Raw genomic sequence first — 20,547 nt, 5'->3', positions numbered from 1 at the left:
ATGAAGAGCTCATAAAAGGCACTCGACCTTCTCTTTGCTCAACATTGCCCCACTCTCATTTTGCTTTTAACACACCGCTTGTGCGCTTTGTGAAATCATGTCGCATAGCGACATCTTGTCATTTCATCCTGACTTTGGTTCGGTTAGAAGTATCTGGTTCATGTTGCGTTTACATTTCATTCAAACCACACTACAATTAATTCAGAAGCGGACCAAGACCTGCCTTTTTAGTGGTCTCGGTCTGCTTGTTTGGTGCGCACCAGGGTTTTGACGGTAGCGTTCACACTTACTCAAATGAACCGCACTGAACAGAGCAATCACACCAGAGTTCGTTTTAATCAAACCAAACACGATAAGTGTGAACACACCCTAAAAATAACAACTCGAGACTACAAAATGTGTTCCCCCTCAGTTTTATTATATGAAAATGTACAGAGAGATTTTAACGGTAGGACTTCTGGTAGCGGGCGCGAGCTCCAGGTCCACCGAACTTCTTGGACTCGCAGCGACGGGGATCAGCGACCAGCAGGGTCCTATCGTACTGAATCAAGATATCCTTGATCTCTTTCTTGGAGGCCTCATCCACATCTGGGAGAAGAGAGAAATTGAGAATTAGAAAAATTAAAGCTGACTCTTACACATAGATCTTACTCCAACATAAAGATTTACACTTACATTTCTGATAATAGGCAACCAGGGCTTTAGAGATAGCCTGACGGATGGCTGCAAGAAGAATGAAACATTAGTACAGAAGTATTTACACACTCTGGTGGTGAAAAAGAATCTATTTATTGTTTACTAACCATTATATACTACTACTTTGACAAATGGCTTACACATCTATATGTTATTACTATAATTACTAACCGTAAATCTGTGCGACGTGTCCACCACCCTTCACGCGAACTCTGATGTCAACGCCAGCAAAGCGCTCCTTACCCAAAAGCAGAAGAGGCTCCAGCAGCTAAAGAAAACAAAATCATACTCTGTTAGTAGATAAAAGAGCAAAATCTCCTCAGACGCAGCTAAAGGCCTTCTTCCTGATCAATGTTCATAAATGAGGTATACTTTAAGAGCAGTTGACAAGTGAAAATTCTGTTAACATTTGCTCATTTCTGTCTCCTGTAGAACACAAACACACAATGTTTTTTTAATTAATGTACTAGTCACCCTCTAATTTCAGGGCATGAGAATGGGAACTTCCAAAAAGTACATAAAACCACAATAAAATATTAAAGCGGTCCATGCAACCTATGCACTCTATTCTAAGTCTGACAAATTTAAGATATTCACTGACAAATTTCCACTCTGATGGGCTGTTAACCTTTATGCCCAGACCGAATTAAGATATATTTGAGAACTGGACTGATTTGATTCATAAATTGGATAAATACATTAAAAAGTACATTTCTCTCATGAAAACGCAGACAAGTGCTGTAGAGGATGTTATGTTTTTCAGAGAATGAAAGCTTAAAGTGTGGTGTTTCTTACACCAATCTTTTTTGCACCAGTTTTTATTACACTGAAAGCAGCAATCAGAATATTCTTTAAAAATCAAAAGGAGTATCCACAAGAGTACAAGTCAAACAAGGTAAGAATGACATTAACTATAATCTATGTTAATGTGTGAACTATTTAATTTACAAATCATTGAAGTGTTTACTGAATAGGTGATCTAAATTAACAATTCATTCTATGCACTTAATTTCTTTCATAAAAGTACCTTGTACTGCAGAGTGACAGGCTCAATCATCTCAAGAGGTCTTCCATTGACTTTAATAAGTCCATTTCCCCTCTTGCAGTGGGCAACAGCAGTGGCTGTTTTCTGTCAATAGCAAAGAAATACAAATCAGCAAAGGCAGTTGTAACTACATATGAGACCCTGGACCACAAAACCAGTCTTAAGTCACTGGGGTATATTTGTAGCAATAGCCAAAAATACATTGTATGGGTCAAAATGATCGATTTTTCTCATATGCCAAAAAAACATCAGGAAATTAAGTATGTTCCATTAAGATATTTAGTAAAATTCCTACTGTAAATAACAAAAGTAATTTTTGATTAGTAATATGCATTGCTAAGAACTTCATTTGGACTACTTTAAAGCCGATTTTCTCAAAATTTTGATTTTTTGCACCCTCAAATTTCATATATTCAAACAGTTGTATCTCAGCCAAATATTGTCCTATCCTAACAAACCAAACAGCTTTTTTATTCAGCTTTCAGATAATGTAAAATTTCGAAAAATTGAACCTTATGACTGGTTTTGTGGTCCAGGCTCACATATGACACTATTAATAAACATCTTTACATAATGGTGACAAAATGAGCTTCTTCCCAAACTATATAATGGTAGTCTTCAATCTTGGTACTAGAAAACATCATTTAAAGATTGGAAACCACTGCTATACCACACACAAGTAACGTTAACGTTACATGCTAACAGTTAGCAATATAGACATGATGACTGTCTCCTATAAATTTATCAATATCAACTATCTAGAAACTGAAAACATAGAGATGAGATACAAAATCTACTGTTTTGTACGAATTAAAACTGTACATATAAGCACTGCATTGTCCCACGTGTCAGAAAACAGCCATTACCAACACAATATCCAGCACTCACAATCAATCTAAACACCGTCTATTTTACATTTTGAGTAGTTTAAAAGCACGTCTGCGATATCTAAATGTTACGTTTATTACATAAACTGTAAAACTTTGGCGTCGTAGTCATATTAACAGCGTACATCTTTTAGCATAGCCGGCTAACCTCACACCCGCATCACTACCGTGCGTGAGCACATGAGAAATATACAGCCTTCAAATACTCACTTTACGTCCAAAAACCTGGACAGACTGTAGGGGACCTTTAGCTGGCATGATTCTGGAACAAAAAGGGAATGATAATAGTTTAAATTAAGCCTAAATGATCATTATATTACTATATTTGTGAGAAGCGCTTGAGGGACGAACCTTTCAGGGCTTGAGCGCTGTTCGGAGAGGCCGCACAAGGGTTTCCCGGGCGCAAAAGCAGGGGCGCTGTCGTAAAGACATCCGCGAAAGAGTGTTTACGACAGTTGTAGCTGCTAAAAATTGTTTGTTTATAAATTCCTAACATTTTACAACATTGCAAACGTCAAATGTTCACGTATGTATATACATTAACTAGGACTTACAGTTTTTGTTCGCAACGCAATTATGAAAATCTGCGTTTTCCTTTCACAATTAAAGCAAACATAGCATGTTTATTCACACAAATTTTAATGGATGGGTTAAAATAGATGTCAAAAGATATATAATCATTCGCGTTATGATACTTACTATATATTACATAAATGTTAAAGAGAAGCAAATACTTTGAAATCTTGCTACTATGCTTTGACCTCTGAACTCGTTTAGTATCTTGTCAGAAATGGGGCTCAAGTTTACAGAATAACTGCTAGTGCTTTCTGAATTCAACAATTATCCTAACAGTATTTCAGATTAAATCGTAAAGAAATGAGATCAGGTTTGATGTGAAACAGCCTAAATTTTTATTCTACATGCTAAATTTATAAACCTCATCACTAGATGGTGCTCTGTTACCAAAATCACTCCCATTAAAACTGAATGAGGTTGACAGACTAAAGGCATCATGTCATATTTAGCTCATACTTTTGATAATTTTTGCAAAGTTAAGGTAAAGAACCTACATAACTTAAGAATGAATTTAAAAACATTATTAAAGTAATTTAGCCCATGTCTTCTTTTTGATACCCCAATAGTTATAGCTTCTTTAAAATTAGTGGTGTTTCCCTGGTGAAAAAACCAGCATATGCTGGTTAGGTAGGTTTTGATGCTGGTTTAAGCTGGTCCTTTGCTGATTTTTGCTGGTCATGTTGCTGGTCAAGGACCAGCATAAACCAGCAAAGGACCATCTTAAACCAGCATCAAAACATACCTACCAGCATATGCTGTTTTTTTCACCAGGGTAATGACACTTGCACTTAAGTTGTCCTTAAATAAAAGCAGCATTGTTAGAATAGACACAATTGATTATTTTTCTTGTGAACAAGAAGTTAACTTAACTGTTCATATCCTGACAGTAAATTTCTAAAAGACTGAACTTGCAGATATGAAATAAAAGGCCCCAAAAGTATACTTAAAGAGAGCATACATCATGCTTGTGTTTTTTTACAAACTTAAGCAGACTTTAAAAAGTGATGAAGTAAAATTAAAAAGTTTTACACTGAATTAAATCATGAGTCATTGTTTTAATATTCATGTGTTATGCTTTAAAGAAGTATAATTATTTTTGTGTTAAAATACATATAAAGCACAACGTACACTGTAAAAAATAAAAAACACAATTTGTTGAGTCAGCTTAAAATAATTTGTTACCCTGCTGCCTTAAAATTTTAAGTTCAGTCAACTAAAATAAGTTTAGTCAACTTGAAATGTCAAGTTGTACTAAGTAACAACTTAGATATTTGTGTTTGCTAAACTTAACAGATGGGTAAGTAACCCAGCTGCCTTAAAATTTTAAGTTGATTCAACTCAAATATCCAAGTTGTCACTTAGTATAATTTAACATTTCAAGTTGAATACACTTTTTTTTTGAAGGCAGCCAGGTTACAAATTATTTTAAGTTGACTCAACAAATTGTTTTTTACAGTTACAAATTGTTTTTTACTAGACTGTAATTTTAACAGTAGCATGTTATTAAGAAATTATTAATAGAATATTAACCTAATATATTTTACATGTGCTAAATTGCATCATTCTTACAAAAGTTTATCATGTTCATCATTATGAATATTTTTAACTAACTGTCACTCCCATTTTTTAAAACAGACAAAATGCACTATCCAGACTTAAATTTGTATAATTCATGAATAAAAACATTTGTAAGATGATTTTGATGTACATTTTCCATGGTAATGCAATGTCTGATTTTAAAATGCCTTTCAAAGGATGAATTGTGGGATTTTAAGTTTTGAACTGATGTATAATTTCTTATGATTTCTTTTGCATGGTAAAAAGGCAACAAAGAAAGTGTTTTGTGACAAAGGTCAGAACTCATGTTATGATATAGATTTTTTAAGTTGCACTGTTGACATATATTAATCTATTATTTTCCTACATAATTTCTATCACAAAAATATGGTAAAATATCTATTTAGGAGTCTTAAACCTTTCCAACGTTGTATATTATGATTAGATTAGGATTTATTTGTAATATGGTGAAGTAAACTTAGGCGCCCCACCTGGGGGACGGTGACAGTTAAAGGGTTAAAAATATGACTTGCAAGATTCAGTTAAAAATTACATTAAATTTTATTTACCATAAATGCATGTCAGTACATTTGGCTGTACACTTTATATATTTTTTTTAAAAAGAATAAAAGTAATTATTAAATTACAAATAAAGATGTACTTGAGTTCTACTTCAGTGGGTAAAAAATGCAAATAATTGCATTTGCACACATTTTTTTTTTTTTTTTTTTTTATGTAACCAGATGGACACAGCTTCAGTATGCCTACTGGATTTTGATTAGGCCAGACACACATTTTATAAGAATTTGAAGAAAATAAGAGTTAATCTCAAATGAGCAATGATTATTTTTTGACATACATCACTTGGGTCTCTAGAACCCAATATGTATGGTCATTCTCAACAAAACATGCCTTTTGACTATCATCAAGTTGATACTATGTCTTTTTTATGTGTGTACACTCTTAAAACTATACGTGCTTTAAGAGGCACAGCAATGCGATTTTTGAACCAAATTTGGTTCCACAAAGACCATTCATTCAAAGGTTCTTTAAAGAACCATCTCTTTCTTACCTTTTTATAATCTGAAGAACCTTCTTTTGCCACAAAGAACCTTTCGTGAAACAGAAAGGTTCTTCAGATGTTAAAGGTTCTGTATGGAACCATTTAGACAAAAAAAGGTTCTTCTATGGCATCATGAAGCACATTTATTAAGTGTGTACATGAGTGTTTAATTCATTACATAAAAATTTGATCATTATCTATGAAGGCAAATCACCGTTGTAAGTAGTCGTTAGTGTAGTATACCAACAAAACTCTCTTATCTTATCTTATTATTCTTTTGTGCTAACTTGGTATGAGAGAGACTTTCTTATTGTCTTAGCTTGTGCTTCTAAACCACTTTCTCCAGTAACTCATCCATCTGTTGTTCTTTTGAGATATGAAGGCTGTTCCATGTGTGTGTGAGTGTGCACTACTGTCTTGACAGACGAAAGCAAAGTGAAACTAACTAACAGACTGAGAACTGGAAGGCCAGAAGCACAACAACAAGACGAGAGGACATCAGAGTCTTCAGACTGAGAAACTGATGCCTTTCAGGTACTCATCTGGCAGCTTCATTGATCAGTACACACCAAACACTAGTTTTATCTATAACAGTGAATTGAATATGAGACGCTGACCAATTAGTCAAAGTTTCAAAGGGATTTGAAAGTTTGAAGTACTGAGCTGTTGTATCTATCTATCTATCTATCTATCTATCTATCTATTTGTCCTTTATCCACACCCTATCTTCCTACTTTCGCACCTTTCTTTAGCTCTCCAGCCGCTAATTACACAAACACCAGAGGTGCAGAGTCAGGATGCATTTTGTCATCCCATCTTTCTCCCTCCACCTTAACGCCCTCTGTTAGCAATGGTGCTTTGAAGAGGGTTGTGAGATTTGCATTTCACACTTACTCACGGTACCTTTTGCCCTGTTTATGCTGAGGTGTGTTTTTAAGATGTGTAACAATAAGCAAAGGGTGTTAATTAGTGGAGAAGGATGTGTGTGTGTGAGGGGTAGCTGAACAGTAGCAGTAGTCAGGCAGATGTTGGGTCCATTGTGGGGGAAATGGAGCTCACTTGGGCGACACGCTGCTGTTTGTTTTGCGATGAGATAATGAGGACTCCTGCCAAAGCGCTTTTATACCAGCCTGTCACTATCCAGCACACAAACACTCACTCAGGGTCTTGCTTTCACTCCCTTTTTGGCCATAACACACTCAACAGATGTGCCATCACAACTTTGGCACTTCAAGTGTGAATATGGTGAATATGGTTTCATGTGTAAAATCTTTCTTGGTCAGAGTATAATATTTGTGCTTTATTGGCCTCAACTTGCAGCGTGGATCATATTTAGCCCGTTCGTATTATACATACATTGCTATAAAATGTAGATCTGGTTTGCTCATTATGGTGCTTGTTAATAACACCTCTTTTGATCACTGAAGTGGACCATTGTAAAGTCTGGTTTGATCGTTCCTGTTAATTGCTTTAGTAGGTTAGTTCCTCTCAGAGATCTATGAAGCTCATTCTAAACGTCCACCATTTGTGTTCAAAACCCTTTTGTTTTGGTAATTCACTCTGAACACTTTCACAAGTTCACATTTTTCGTGTTATTGGAAAATGATACAGATGAAGAGTTTCGGCTACTAGACAAGCTCAAGAATTAGACATGAGTTTCGTCATTGGAATGTGACGCTGGACCACAAAACCAGTCTGGTATATTTGTAGCAATAGCCAAAAATACATAGCATAGGTCTAAATTATTGATTTTTCTTTAATGCCAAAAATCATTAGGATATTAAGTAAAGTACCTCTTTTGTAAATTTCCTACCATAAATATATCAAAACTTTAATTTTGAATAGTTATATGCTTTGCTAAGAACTTCATCTGGACAACTTTAAAGGCGATTTTCTCAATATTTTAATTTTTTGCACCCTCAGATTCCAGATTTTCAAGTAGTTGTATCAAATATTGTCATATCCTAACAAACATACACCAATGGAAAGCTTATTTATTCAGCTTTCAGATTATCTATTGGAAAAAATTGTCCCTTATGGCTGTTTTTGTGGTCCACATATATGAATGGGAGTTAATTCGAAGAAAAATCAGAGAAATGAAGGATGAGTTGGGCTGGTGGTGGAAAGCTGGAAGAATTGTCACATGTAGATGTCCTTGTGTTGGTTTTGATAAAATTCCATGAGCTACTAGAGAAATGTTAATGGATGCTAATGGAATCCCTGCTGAAAAAGGTGATTTGCTGGTCTTATCTGGTTTAGGATGGTCTTGCTTGTCTTCCAGCTTGACAAAGATGTTCATTTTTCAGCTACAGTGCCCAAAATCCTTCTAAAACCAACAAAACAGACTAGCTTAACTAGCTTGGCTTGTCTGGGAGGCCATCTAGCATGGTTTAAAGGAGAGGTTCACTTCCAGAATAAAAAAGAAATAAGGTCAATGCTCTTTTTTAAAAAGGTAAAAATGATGCTGAACAATTTTGAAGTTAGAGGAGAAAATTAGATGTTTTTTGGCCTTCCCTACCTTTTTGAACCAAAGCACATATGCGAATAACTAATCGTGCATGACAACGATTAGTTGTGGCAAGCATTTGTGGTTAAAAAGTATATACATTTTTTTTTTTTTTTTTTTTAAAGAAAATGACAAATGACAATCGTTTCGTTAGATAAGACCCTTTTTCCTCGGCTGGGATTGTGTAGAGCCTTTTAAAGCTGCACTAAAACTGCAGTTTGGACCTTCAACCCACTGGTCCCCATTGAGGTCCTCTACATGGAGAAAAATCTTGGTTGTTTTTTTTAAAAAACTGAATTTCTTTTAATCTGAAGAAAGAGAGACATGAACATTTTGGAGGACATGGGGGTGAGTATTACCAGGAAGTGAACTTCTCCTTTAAGCTGGACTCTCATAATTTCAAATCAGTCCTAAATTGATCAAACAAGTATATTATTTGGAATTTTTTAAATACTTTTAGTGCATTCAATTGAATCTTATTTAATTCTCAGCAGATTTTTTTGGTATCATTTTATATTTGGAACCAGCAAGATTAGTTCCACATTTTTTGAAAAGGATTCTGTTGCCACCTCTCTTATGCTTGGGATGCTATCACATGTTTCCATAACCTTCTCCAGTGGAACAATGGTAAACACTTCAATGATGTGTGATTCATCTCTTCAGGTTTGTTCCGCACTGAGCATTGTCTCACAGAGGTTTCTTTGTTTCTTTGAGGTGGAAAAAGACAACGTTGCAAAAAAAGAGAACATTGCTATGAAAGAAACAGTGCCAAAACTCACAGATTTGTCTTTATTTATATGTAGTCAGTGGGTGAGATCAAGTTATTGACCCAGTGTGAGTTAGTCATGCTTGCTGTGGCCAGCATTGACTCATTCTCAATGCATTTAGCCCAGACTTGAACTAAAAGGGAATTAGTCCCACTAAAAAAAAAAAAAAAACTGCTGGACCTTTGGTCTTTGAAAGCAGCACACTGTTTCTCACACTTTCTGTAAAATCTCTTTCCTCTCATTAAATTTGACTGAGGTTTGAAACGGCTGCACGATGCCAAACTATCAAAGCCGATCAGGAGATATTTGATGTTTAATATACAGTGACTTGAATGTTAGATCAGATTTTGAAATGGATAGGGGTACCCAGTACCCAAATGCATATAATTTTGCATTGGAAAATGCTTTTTACACAAAGTGTAGAAATCAGATTTATTTAGTTTTGTTCTCATTCTTTCACCTTTCATGCTCTCAGAGGCTCAGATTAGTATTAGTATATGAGTGAACGTGGCCTTGGAAGGTGTTTGAAACAGGTCAGGGCAGGTGAGATGTCACAGGTTGAAAGGTGAGGGTCAGCTCCTCTACAAACCCCACAACCGACACCTGATCTTCAGCCTGAGTTCACAGGGCGTATGATTCTGTTCCCTTGGGACGGAAAGCAGAGTGATCCAAACACACACATCTCAGTGAGGTCTTAGAGCTGGATTCTAACATCTAACATCTAACATCTAAACAGACGTACAATACCACATACTGTAAAAAACAATTTGTTGAGTCAACTTAAAAGAATTTGTAACCTGGCTGCCTTAAAATTTAAAGTTCAGTCAACTCAGAAAAGTTTATTCAACTTGAAATGTTAAATTATACTAAGTGACAACTTAGATATTTGAGTTGAATCAATTTAAAATTTTAAGGCAGCTGAGTTACCTATATGTTAAATTTAGCAAACACAAATATCTAAGTTGTTACTTAGTACAACTTAACATTTCAAGTTGACTAAACCTATTTTAGTTGACTGAACTTAAAATTTTAAGGCAGCAGGGTAACAAATTATTTTAAGCTGACTCAGCAAATTATGTTTTTTATTTTTTACAGTGACCAAAAGCCATTTTTACCCAGTATGGTCAGATACACTGTCAGAAAAAAGGTACAGTTCTGTCGCTGGGGCGGTACCCTAAGGTACAAAGTGAAAAGGTACAAATATGCACTTTTAAAGTACTAATATGTACCTCTAAAGTACCAATATGTACTTTCAAAGTACTGAAATGTACCTTTAAGGTACTAACATGTACTGTTTAGGGGTAGGTAAGGTACAAAGATGTACCTTTTCACTTTTGTACCTTAGGGTACCGCCCCAGCGACAGAACTGTACCTTTTTTTCTGAGAGTGTATGGGAATAAGCATCGGCTCAACTTTTGAAGTGAGGCTTATGAGAATATTAATTATCTTATGCTATCAATGTATCAATATACTTTACAGTAAAACTTTTAATTTGACATTATTAATGTGTTAATGCTACGCCTACTTTCTATATCATCTGCTGAAACGCCACTCTTTCGTGAATGGGCGTACAACAGTTAGCGGAAGCTAGAGATTATGGTTTATAAAGTTTTAAATATTGTTATTTTTCTTGCAAAAACGCATTGATTTACCTCAGAAGGCCGTTATTAACCTTCCGGAACTGTGTGGAGCACTTTTTATAATGGATGGATGCACTTTATTGGACTTCTGTTGGACTGTTGAATATTAACACCCATTCACTGCCATTATAAAGCTTGGAAGAGCCAGGACATTTTTTAATTTAACTAAAATTGTATTGAGAAGAAAGAAGAAAGTCATATACACCTAGGATGGCTTGAGGGTTATTAAAACTTTTTTTTTTGGTGAACTATCTCTTTAAGTGGCCTTGTATTTCATTTAAAGTACATTTGCAAATACAGTTTTTTACAAATGTGCTAAGATTTGAAGTACTCTACAAGTGTACATTTAATGTATACAATCAAGCTCACTTCTTTTCCCTTTAGTTTACATCAGAACCTACAAAAACATGATTTGCTTCTTGCTAATGCTAGTCAGTGTCTGGTGGTGTTAGTGGGAGGAACAATTTCATTGCAGAGATCATGACATTGGACAAAAGTGTAGATAAGACAATGTCATCTGTATTATTTCCTTAGAAGAATAACAGTATATATATTTGTCTGTTTTGTCAGCCTTTAGGAGTACAGTAGCACCTCTTTAGATTGTATGTATACCATCTTGGGTGATCTAATCATAAGTGGTCAGCCGTGACATATCACTGTTTACACCTGGTAGTAAAATGCGTCTTAAATATGTCTCCTGTGACCACTTGTGATCGGATTTCGTCAAGTGTAGGGTTTCATGGTTACCGAACATCACACATTATGTCACTCTATCTTTGCATACGGCGTAGTTAGTATTTTTGGAAAAATCTGTGATGTGTTTTCTGTAAACCATGTAAATTTATTTTAAAACACATTTTGGTACATCTTTTATGATAAGTATGCATGCAGTTCTTGCACTGCTTCTATCTCATATTTTTAGGAAACTACTTTTTTTTTGAATGATCTACACTCTCAGAAAATGGTACAAAAGTGAAAAGATACATCTTTGTACCTTACCTACCCCTAAACAGTACATATTAGTACCTTAAAGGTACATTTTAGTACTTTGAAAGTACATATTGGTACCTTAAACTTACATTTTTCACTTTGTACCTTAGGGTACCGCTCCCGCGGCAGCAACTGTACCTTTTTTTCTGACGGTGTAGTTAGGGAAATAAAATGATTTTAAAAATAGCGAAACCTTTTTGAAATTTTGTCCAGTTACAGGACCTACATCGGGGGGTGTTAAACTCACACTTTGTCCAAAAATCACATACTGTCTGAATACACTGTCAGAAAAAAAGGTACAGTTCTGGCACTGGGGCGGTACCATAAGGTACGAAAGTGAAAAGGTACATGTTTGTACCTTACCTACCTCTAAATGGCACATATTAGTACCTTAAAGGCACATTTTAGTTTTGATTATTTTAGTATTTTATTATTCATTTCAAAAGGCCTTTATTAACTGGAGTACTTTCTATGATGGATGGATGCACTTTTTTTGGGCTTCAAAATCTCAACCCCCATCTCAACACTGCCATTATAAAGTTTGGAAGAGCAGGACATTTTTTAATGTAACTGTGATTGTATTTGTCTGAAAGAAGAAAGTTATATACACCTTCACTCTCAGAAAAAAGGTACAGTTCTGTTACTGGGGCGGTACCCTAAGGTACAAAAGTGAAAAGGTACATTTTTGTACCTTACCTACCCCTAAACAATACATATTAGTACCTTAAAGCTCCATTTTAGTACTTTGAAAGTACATATTGGTACCTTAAAAGTACATATTGGCACCTTAAATGTACATATTAGTACTTTAAAAGTACATATTTGTACGTTTTCACTTTGTACCTTAGGGTACCGCCCCAGCGACAGAACTGTACCTATTTTTCTGAGAGCGTATGAGTATGGGTCGTATGACTGAAATTCGGACATACTGCATTGGCCATGTTGTTACTATCACATGACCTACCAGCATCAGTTGCATTGCTTCACTGCCATTAATAAAAACCTCTCCTGTTGCCTCATGGGATGTGCACTTCAGAATCCGGGTGGAAGTAGTAGATCATCCAGGTACATTTCGCCTACTTTTTTGCATAGTTTTTTGAATACTATGAATACCGCACTGATGAAACATATTACTCCTTTGGCGAACTGTTTTTTGCATACTATGTAGGAATCAAAAATGGTTCTTAAGAGTGTATAAGATGAGACTGTCATCTTTTGGTAAGGTGGTTGCAGAAACAAGACCTATTCATGACTGAAGCCATACCATACTCTTTTTTCTGTTCCATGTTATACGACAATGTATAGATGGAAGGCAAGTGTGTGGCTGTTTTATTTTTTTTAGGTGTTAAAAATAATGACATATCCAGATCTGCTGGCAACACTCTGCCCTGTAATTTTAATGGTTCTGTGCTGGTCATGTCAAGAGGAGTACACGAACCAATCCCTCGCTCTCCAGGGAGTAATTACACCAGAAACCCCCCTCACACACAGAACAATGCAAAGAGTCATCACACACTCACACGGCCAAGGTCAAAAACAAAACCTCACACACATACACACGCTTACATTCCTTCAGCAAGGGATGGGAGCGTGACAATCGGGAAACAACGGCTGTTAGTTACAGAAAATGAATTAGGACTTGGGCTGGGGAGCGGAGAGCAGAAGAGAGGGCTAGAGGAAGTACTGGGATTACTAGCTGGACTGCAGAGTGAGTAGAGGGCCACTTTCACCCAGTAAACTGCCCAAATTTATAAGACCTCTGGGGCTGTGTTGATACCCCATCCCTGCCCTGCACCTCCAGAACTGCTGATTTAAAAATAATCTTAAATCAACCACTGACAGGCATTAGAAATACCACAGCCAGGTCAGGGAACTCACTAACTCCAGCTCCGCATTCCACCTGTGTTTTCATGGTGCCCCCTTGGTTTTTAAATATTTTATATAACATAAAATCATATCATATTAAAAAAAAACTGATCTAAAATTTAAAACACAATGGTAACTAGATATATTTGTTTTCTGAAAAAGGGTTTACTCACAATCAAAAACTCAAATTCTGTCATTAATTACTAACCCTCCAAATCTTTGTTCATCTTTGGAACACAAATTAAGATATTTTTGATGAAATCTAAGAGCTTTCTGACCCTGCATAGACAGCAATGCAACTACCACATTCAAGGCCAAAAAAGGTTCAAAATAGTCATTTAAATAGTCCATGTAACATCAGTGGTTCAACCATAATGTCATAATGCGGAAGAGACGAAATTGTTGAATAAAGTTGTTATTTTTGTTTCCTTTGCACATAAAAAGTTCTCTTATAGCTTCATAAAATTACAGTTGAACCACTGATGTCACATGGGCTTTTTTTAATGATGTCCTTACTACCTTTCTGGGCCTTGAACGCGTCAGTTGCATTACTGTCTATGCAGGGTCAGAAAGCTCTCAGATTTCATCAAAAATATTTTAATTTGTGTTTTGGAGATGAATGTCTTTCGGGTTGGGAGTGACATGAGGGTGAGTAATTAATAACAAATTTTTCATTTTGGGTAAAATATCCCTTTAAGTATACATGCTATTTACATGTATTCATACTAGAATATGGTGCATGCCGAAGTATTCCATTGTGCCTGAAAAACTTCCCATCTTGACTTTTCCACCTGCATTCGCTACTGTTGGGCTGATGTATTGGTTTGGACGGCTGCAGCCCATCCAGTTCCGGATGTGCTGCTGGGCCCACTCTGATCTCTACTGCTCCCGCTAGGCCTCTTTTACAGCAACAGGAAATGCTGCCTGCCATGGGGTCACGACCCACTCATTTTGACATATGCGTCAAGTGCAGCCCACCCTACCGACATAGAAGGTTTCCGGTTCGTGCAAGGTGTGGAATGATAGTTAGGGAAGGAAACGGAGGGCAGACGGAGCTAAGACAGAAGAGAGGGGCAGAATATGAAGTGAGCGAACACATCTGTCAGACATCAGCTATGCAACATCATCGCACACACTGCACCGGCTCACCTAGCAGAGCCTCAGCTGGCTTTAATACAGCCGGTCCATAGAGACACTACTGTAAGATGCTCCACGGGCCAGACCCATATTCAGAAACTCAGAAGGGAAAAAACCTGTGTCTGCTTAAAGGAGAAGTCCACTTTCAAATCAAAGATTCACATATAATGTACTCACCCCCTTGTCATCCAAGATGTTCATGTGTTTCTTTCTTCAGTCGTAAAGAAACTATGATTTTTGAGGAAAACATTTCAGCATTTTTCTCCATATAATGGGCTGATATGGCAATTTTGAACTTCCAAAATGCGGCTTCAGATGGTCCAAAATGCGGTTGTAAACGATCCTAGCCAAAAAAAAGGGTCTTATCTTAAGATAATACAATTTATATACTTTTTAATGTCAAATGCTCATCTTGTCTAACTCTGCCCAGACTGTTTTTGTTCTGGTTCATGACAGTTAGGGTATGTCGAAAAACTCCCATCTCTTGTTCTCCCTCAACTTAGAAATCGCCCTATATCGCTGTTTTACCTTTTTTGTTAAGGGTGTTTGATCTTCTTTGCATGTTCACTTTGCAAAAACTGGGTCGGTAGTTCTGCAGTGATGTAGGATGATTTTGAAATGATTTTTGAAGTTGAGGGAGAAAATACGATTGGAGTTTATTGACATACCCCAACTGTCTTGAGTCAGAATACACAGAGTTCAGGGAGAGAAAGGCAAGAAGAGCGTTTGAGATTAAAAAGTATTTAAATTGTATTTTTTTAATGAAAGTAACCGATCGTTTCACTAGATAAGCCGCATTTAAACTGCATTTTGGAAGTTCAAAATCGGAGCACCATATCAGTCCATTATATGGAGAACAATGCAGAAATGTTTTCCTCAAAAAACATTATTTCTTTACGACTGTACATTATATGTGAATCTTTGTTTTGGAAGTCACTTTTCATTTGGGGCTACAGAAGCAGAAATAAGAGCTTTTATGGGAAGTGATTGAACTTAATTACCAAATTAATAAAAAAAAGACTAAATCAATTCTTGGGATGGATCCAAAAAAACAAAAAAAAAGGTTGTGTCTTCTAACTTTTGGTTACCTGGGCTTTTAAAGGAGAGACAGAAACCTCTTAGATTTCATTGAAAATATCTTAAAGTTGACATATCATGAAAATCTGACTTTTTCTGTGTTTAAGTGCTATAATCAGGTCCCTGGTGCATCTACCAACCAAGAAAACGTGAAAAAGGAGAACCTAGTAATTTTGTTTTGGTAAGCCTTTCTCTGCAAGCATGTAAAAAAAAACAGCCGCTCAGATTTCGCTCCCCCCGTGACGTAGGAAGGAGATCTTATTATAATATTACCGTCCCATAATCTGCACGTTTTCACCCACGGCGCCGCAATTTTTGTTTTCGCAAGCGACAAAAGTGTACCGGTTATAACGCCATGACCTTCACAGACATAAATGCCTATGTTTTTATAACTTATGTGTGTTTTTAACATAAACTTGTGAGTATTTGACAGTTTAAGCACAATAAGACATGAAAGAGAACTTAGTTTAGTACTCACATGCCGTGTGACAGCCGCTTCCTGTGTGCGTGTTTCCGATGTGTGCGTTCAGAAAACCGTATATCAGAAGTTTAAACTGATATGGTTTTAAAACGCATGTTTTCAGTGTGATAGACACGATAATCAAAACCAAACAGATGTTTTTTAGCAGAGTATCTGAGGTACGAGCTATAAAGACACAGCCCTATTCTGAAAAAGGGGGCGGGGTGCAGCAGGTCATTTGCATTTAAAGAGACATGCACGAAAACAGCGTGTTTATGCTTCCACTTAAATAGCTATTTTCAAAATGATATAATAAATGATCTTTATGGGGTATTTTGAGCTGAAACTTCACAGCACTCATTATTGGTGCCCTTTTTTGTTCTTTGAAGATTAACCACAGATTTATTGGTTTGGAACAACATGAGAATGAGTAAACAATGGTGTAATTTTGGGTGAACAATCCTTTTAACTATCTCTCAGACTTGCAGAGTCTAGATTGTTTGAAAAATATAGTGAATGTATTTTTGAGAGTCTCTGATGTACAATTTTTGTGATGTGTAGTGATGTTTGAGCCAGTGGAAGTGAGTAAATAACCAGTGTTACAGAAAGCTTAGCTTTTTAACAAATGAGCCAGGGTTTCTTGAACTGGATTTATGCCTTTCCAGCACTGGTATTTGTCCCTCTGCCAGCTGTTTTCTCTTTCTGAGGTAAATCCCAATAAATCAAAGAGAGCTAATCTGCTGAGAAAAATGCGCCCTTGCCCGTCGAAGGGCTAACTTTTCCTCCATTGGTTACAGGGCATGAATCACACGAAAGATCAACACTTTGTAATGGCAGGCAAGCAGTTCTGCTGTGTCTAAAAGTTTGGCACAACTTCAGTTTTGTTTTAAACCCAACAAAGCGTTTCAAAATGCTTTCAGTATTTCAGTACAGTGTGTTCATTTGATCAAATGTAGTGCATTTATTAGAGTAAGCATTTTTGGTTTAATTGAGTGTAGGGATTTTGGAAGCAATATTGTGGTAATGTTTAAAACAGACTCAAACAAAAATAAATTAAATGAAGAAAATTAAACAGGTTTGACAGAATATGTCTATATTTTGCATTACATTATTAGAGAGAATTTTAATGGGATTAATTTCCCGTAGACAAACGTTTCACACATCAACAATAACAATACATCAGGATTTTGTCTCAGTCATCTCTGGTCTCTCTCTCAGCTCATTAGGGGTCATCCTACTCATCTGCGAGTGGTAAAGTGATCTGATCATTGTGTCATTTGTCATGTAACCCAAGTCCTTCGACCATAATAATAAGGTTCATTTAGATGTTAGACAGACTGACCTGCAAAATGCAGATATAATTTATACCTAATAAACTGTCAGATTTGACCATATATCTCTAAAATAAGACATTCCCAGAGCTTACATTTATGGGTGCATGACCTGTGTATCCATGGGATTAGTGCTTAGTATCATGTGACGTCTTTTTAAGGTTTTTTTCTTCAGCATGTTTAAATTAATTGTAGATAAAATTAAGTTATTCAAGAAATAGTCATAATCATCTTTGGGTTATCTTACAGAATTCTTTATACACACTGAAGTCAAAAGTTTACATACATAATTATTTTACCAAAAAATCGTACCAATTGCATGTTATTTTTATCTAGTACTGACCTGAATAAGATATTTCACATAAAAGACGTTTACATATAGTCCACAAGAATACATAATAGTTGAATAGTTATAAAAATGACCCTGTTCAAAAGTTTACATATTAATTCTAAATACTACTGTTACCTGAATGATCCATAGCTGTGTGTGTGTTGTTCATATAGTTGTTCATGAGTCCCTTGTTTGTCCTAAACAATTAAACTGCCCGCCGTTCTTCAGAAAAATCCTTCAGGCCCCACAAATTCTTGTGTGTTGATTTTTCAGCATTTTTGTGTATTTGAACCCTTTCCAACAATGACTGTATGATTTTAAGATCCATCTTTTTACATTGAGGAGAGCTGAGGGACTCATATGCAACTATTACAGAAGGTTCAAACGTTCACTGATACTTCAGAAGGAAAAAATATGCATTAAGAACCAGGGGTGTAAACTTTTGAACGGAATGAAGATGTGTACATTTTTTTTATTTTGTCTATTATCTTTTTTTCATTTAGTACTGCCCTTAAGAAGATGCAGAAGATACATACATGTTTCCCAAAAAACAAAATAAGTTAAATTTACCCTGATCTTAAAATTCTAAAAGTTTTCACCCCCTGGCTCTTAATGCATCGTTTTTCCTTCTGGAGCATCAGTGAGTGTTTGAACCTTTTGTAATAGTTGCATATGAGTCCTTCAGTTGTCCTCAGTGTGAAAAGATCTGAAAATCATACAGTCATTGTTGGAAAGGGTTCAAATACACAAAGATGCTGACAACCAAGACAAACAAGGAAATCATGAACAACTATCAGTAAAAAAAAAAAAAAAAAAAAAATTGAACAGTGTCATTTTTATCAATTCAACTGTTATTTTCTCTTGTGTACTACATGTAAACGTCTTTCATGTGAAATATCTTATTCAGGTCAGTGCTAAATAAAAAATAACATGCATTTTGTATTATCCCTCTTATTTTGGTCAAATAATTAACATTTTGCAGATTCTGCAAGGGGTATGTAAACTTTTGACTTTAATTGTATATGTTATAAGATTGTGAGATCTGACTGTTAGTCTGCCTTTAAGAACTCAACAGTATTTTTAGGTCATATCACATTAGTGAAATGTTACTATGGATTTGACCTTGTGAGACTTGCTGAGACCATTTGATAGCCTATGAAGGGCCGGCACGGGGGTTTGTGTGAGGAGGAGTTGACCCTAGAAGAGGGTCGGGGTTCCCGAGACTGACCTCACCATGACCTCTGTTTGTTTTTACAGGTTTCTGTGCTCCTCTTTGAAACCAAGCCTACGAAACCAGCCCCCTCTATTAGATCCTCTACCTAAGCATGGCATGGTCCGAACATGGGCTTGACAATGTAGCAAACACTCTGAGGTGAAAGAAATCACTATACGCCTTTAGTTTCTTTAGCAGTCTCTAAAGAAATTATGTAAACGAGTTAATGACGCAACTACACCCACAACATCCGAAATGGCACAGCGCAATCGGTCTTGCAGGCCGGTTTGGAAATAGATAGCTGTGCTTAATCTCTTCCCCACCTATCTAGACTGGTCTTCGCCGGTTATTGGTGTATTCAATAAGCTGTGGGTGAGTTACACCGTCCTCTTGCCCTTTTGAGTCATCTCTGAAACCCCAGTGCTCCTAACTCCCACAGGAGATGCATACTGAGGTACAAAAGTTCAGAGAAACCTACCAAACAGCAACCACTTCACCCTTTCATCATCTTTATTTACAGATGATGTATGAAGTGTGAAATTACCTGCGTTAGTGATTATATTTAAGATGGTGAGTCTCTGGGAAAAAAATCCTTTTTCCCCTCAGTCAGTTCTCTGGCAGTTGATGCAACATGCCTGAAACTCTTCTTACACAGCTGAAATAAAAACGAAGAGAACTTTGGCTTCATCCAGCTATAATTTCTTTATGTTTCAGATCATGAAATCTTTAGGGATGTTGAGTCTGAGTAGACGAAGCAATTTATTTGTCTTTTAGTGACAATGCTTGCAATATTTCAGATGCAGCCACTGAACTCATTAGAACACTCTCAAAAGTCTTGATATATATAAGCACACCAGATGTCACATGGACTATTTTAACGATGTCCTTACTGCCATTCTCAGCCTCGAACATGGTAGCGCTCAGATTTAATCAAAAATATCTTAATTTGTGTTCTGAAGATGAACAAAAGTCTCACAGGTTTGGAACAACATGCGGGTGAGTAACAAATGAGAGAATTTTCTTTTTTGGGTGAACTGTCTCTTTAGCATTAACCCGCATTGCATATGTGATGTCGACCGCCCACTCTGCAGCATCTGCGCATCTGAAGACCAATCAGGGCATCTCACCAAACTCTGTGAGGAGAATGACCAGATGAGCAAATCCATAGGAATGCTCCTCAAAACAAGCCATGCATGGTGCTCAGCACAATTTGTCTCTTTACACTATCTGAGACATGTCCATATCCATATCTTTTGCTCAGAGCATTCTGCTAGAATGTTCACACACAGCTTTTTGCTTTTTAAAGCATTCTGCATTGTGATGAATGTCATTGGGAATGTTATTGCTGAGTTGGTGGCTCCATCATGACATAATCAGCTACTTCCTCTCAGTTTGCACTTACAGA

At 36.3% G+C, this 20,547-nt stretch overlaps 1 protein-coding gene across 1 annotated transcript; it reads right to left on the bottom strand.

Moving 5' to 3' along the window:
• Positions 1–397: 397 nt before the first annotated feature.
• On the bottom strand, positions 398–3,063 carry rps16 (ribosomal protein S16). Its single transcript, XM_051107572.1, has 6 exons — positions 2,980–3,063; positions 2,839–2,890; positions 1,724–1,825; positions 868–964; positions 676–723; positions 398–588 (listed from the first exon to the last, which is right to left on the bottom strand). The coding sequence occupies exons 2-6, from the start codon at positions 2,884–2,886 to the stop codon at positions 443–445; spliced, it is 441 nt and encodes a 146-aa protein (XP_050963529.1). The 5' UTR covers positions 2,887–2,890; positions 2,980–3,063; the 3' UTR covers positions 398–442.
• Positions 3,064–20,547: the final 17,484 nt, after the last annotated feature.

This window comes from Labeo rohita, chromosome 4, assembly GCF_022985175.1.
Source record: "Labeo rohita strain BAU-BD-2019 chromosome 4, IGBB_LRoh.1.0, whole genome shotgun sequence".
Classification (NCBI taxonomy): domain Eukaryota; kingdom Metazoa; phylum Chordata; class Actinopteri; order Cypriniformes; family Cyprinidae; genus Labeo; species Labeo rohita.
Note: the sequence above shows the minus strand (reverse complement) of the source record. Positions and strands in the feature narration are given on the sequence as shown.

What these genes read in the sequence shown, in the direction of transcription:
- rps16 (XM_051107572.1), bottom strand. Translation starts at nt 2,886, where the DNA reads ATGCCAGCTAAAGGTCCCCTACAGTCTGTCCAGGTTTTTGGACGTAAA. An exon ending in CTGTCACTCTGCAGTACAAG is followed by an intron (nt 965 to 1,723) that starts GTACTTTTATGA and finishes TGTTTTCTTTAG; the next exon opens with CTGCTGGAGCCTCTTCTGCT. An exon ending in ACACGTCGCACAGATTTACG is followed by an intron (nt 724 to 867) that starts GTTAGTAATTAT and finishes TTCTTCTTGCAG; the next exon opens with CCATCCGTCAGGCTATCTCT.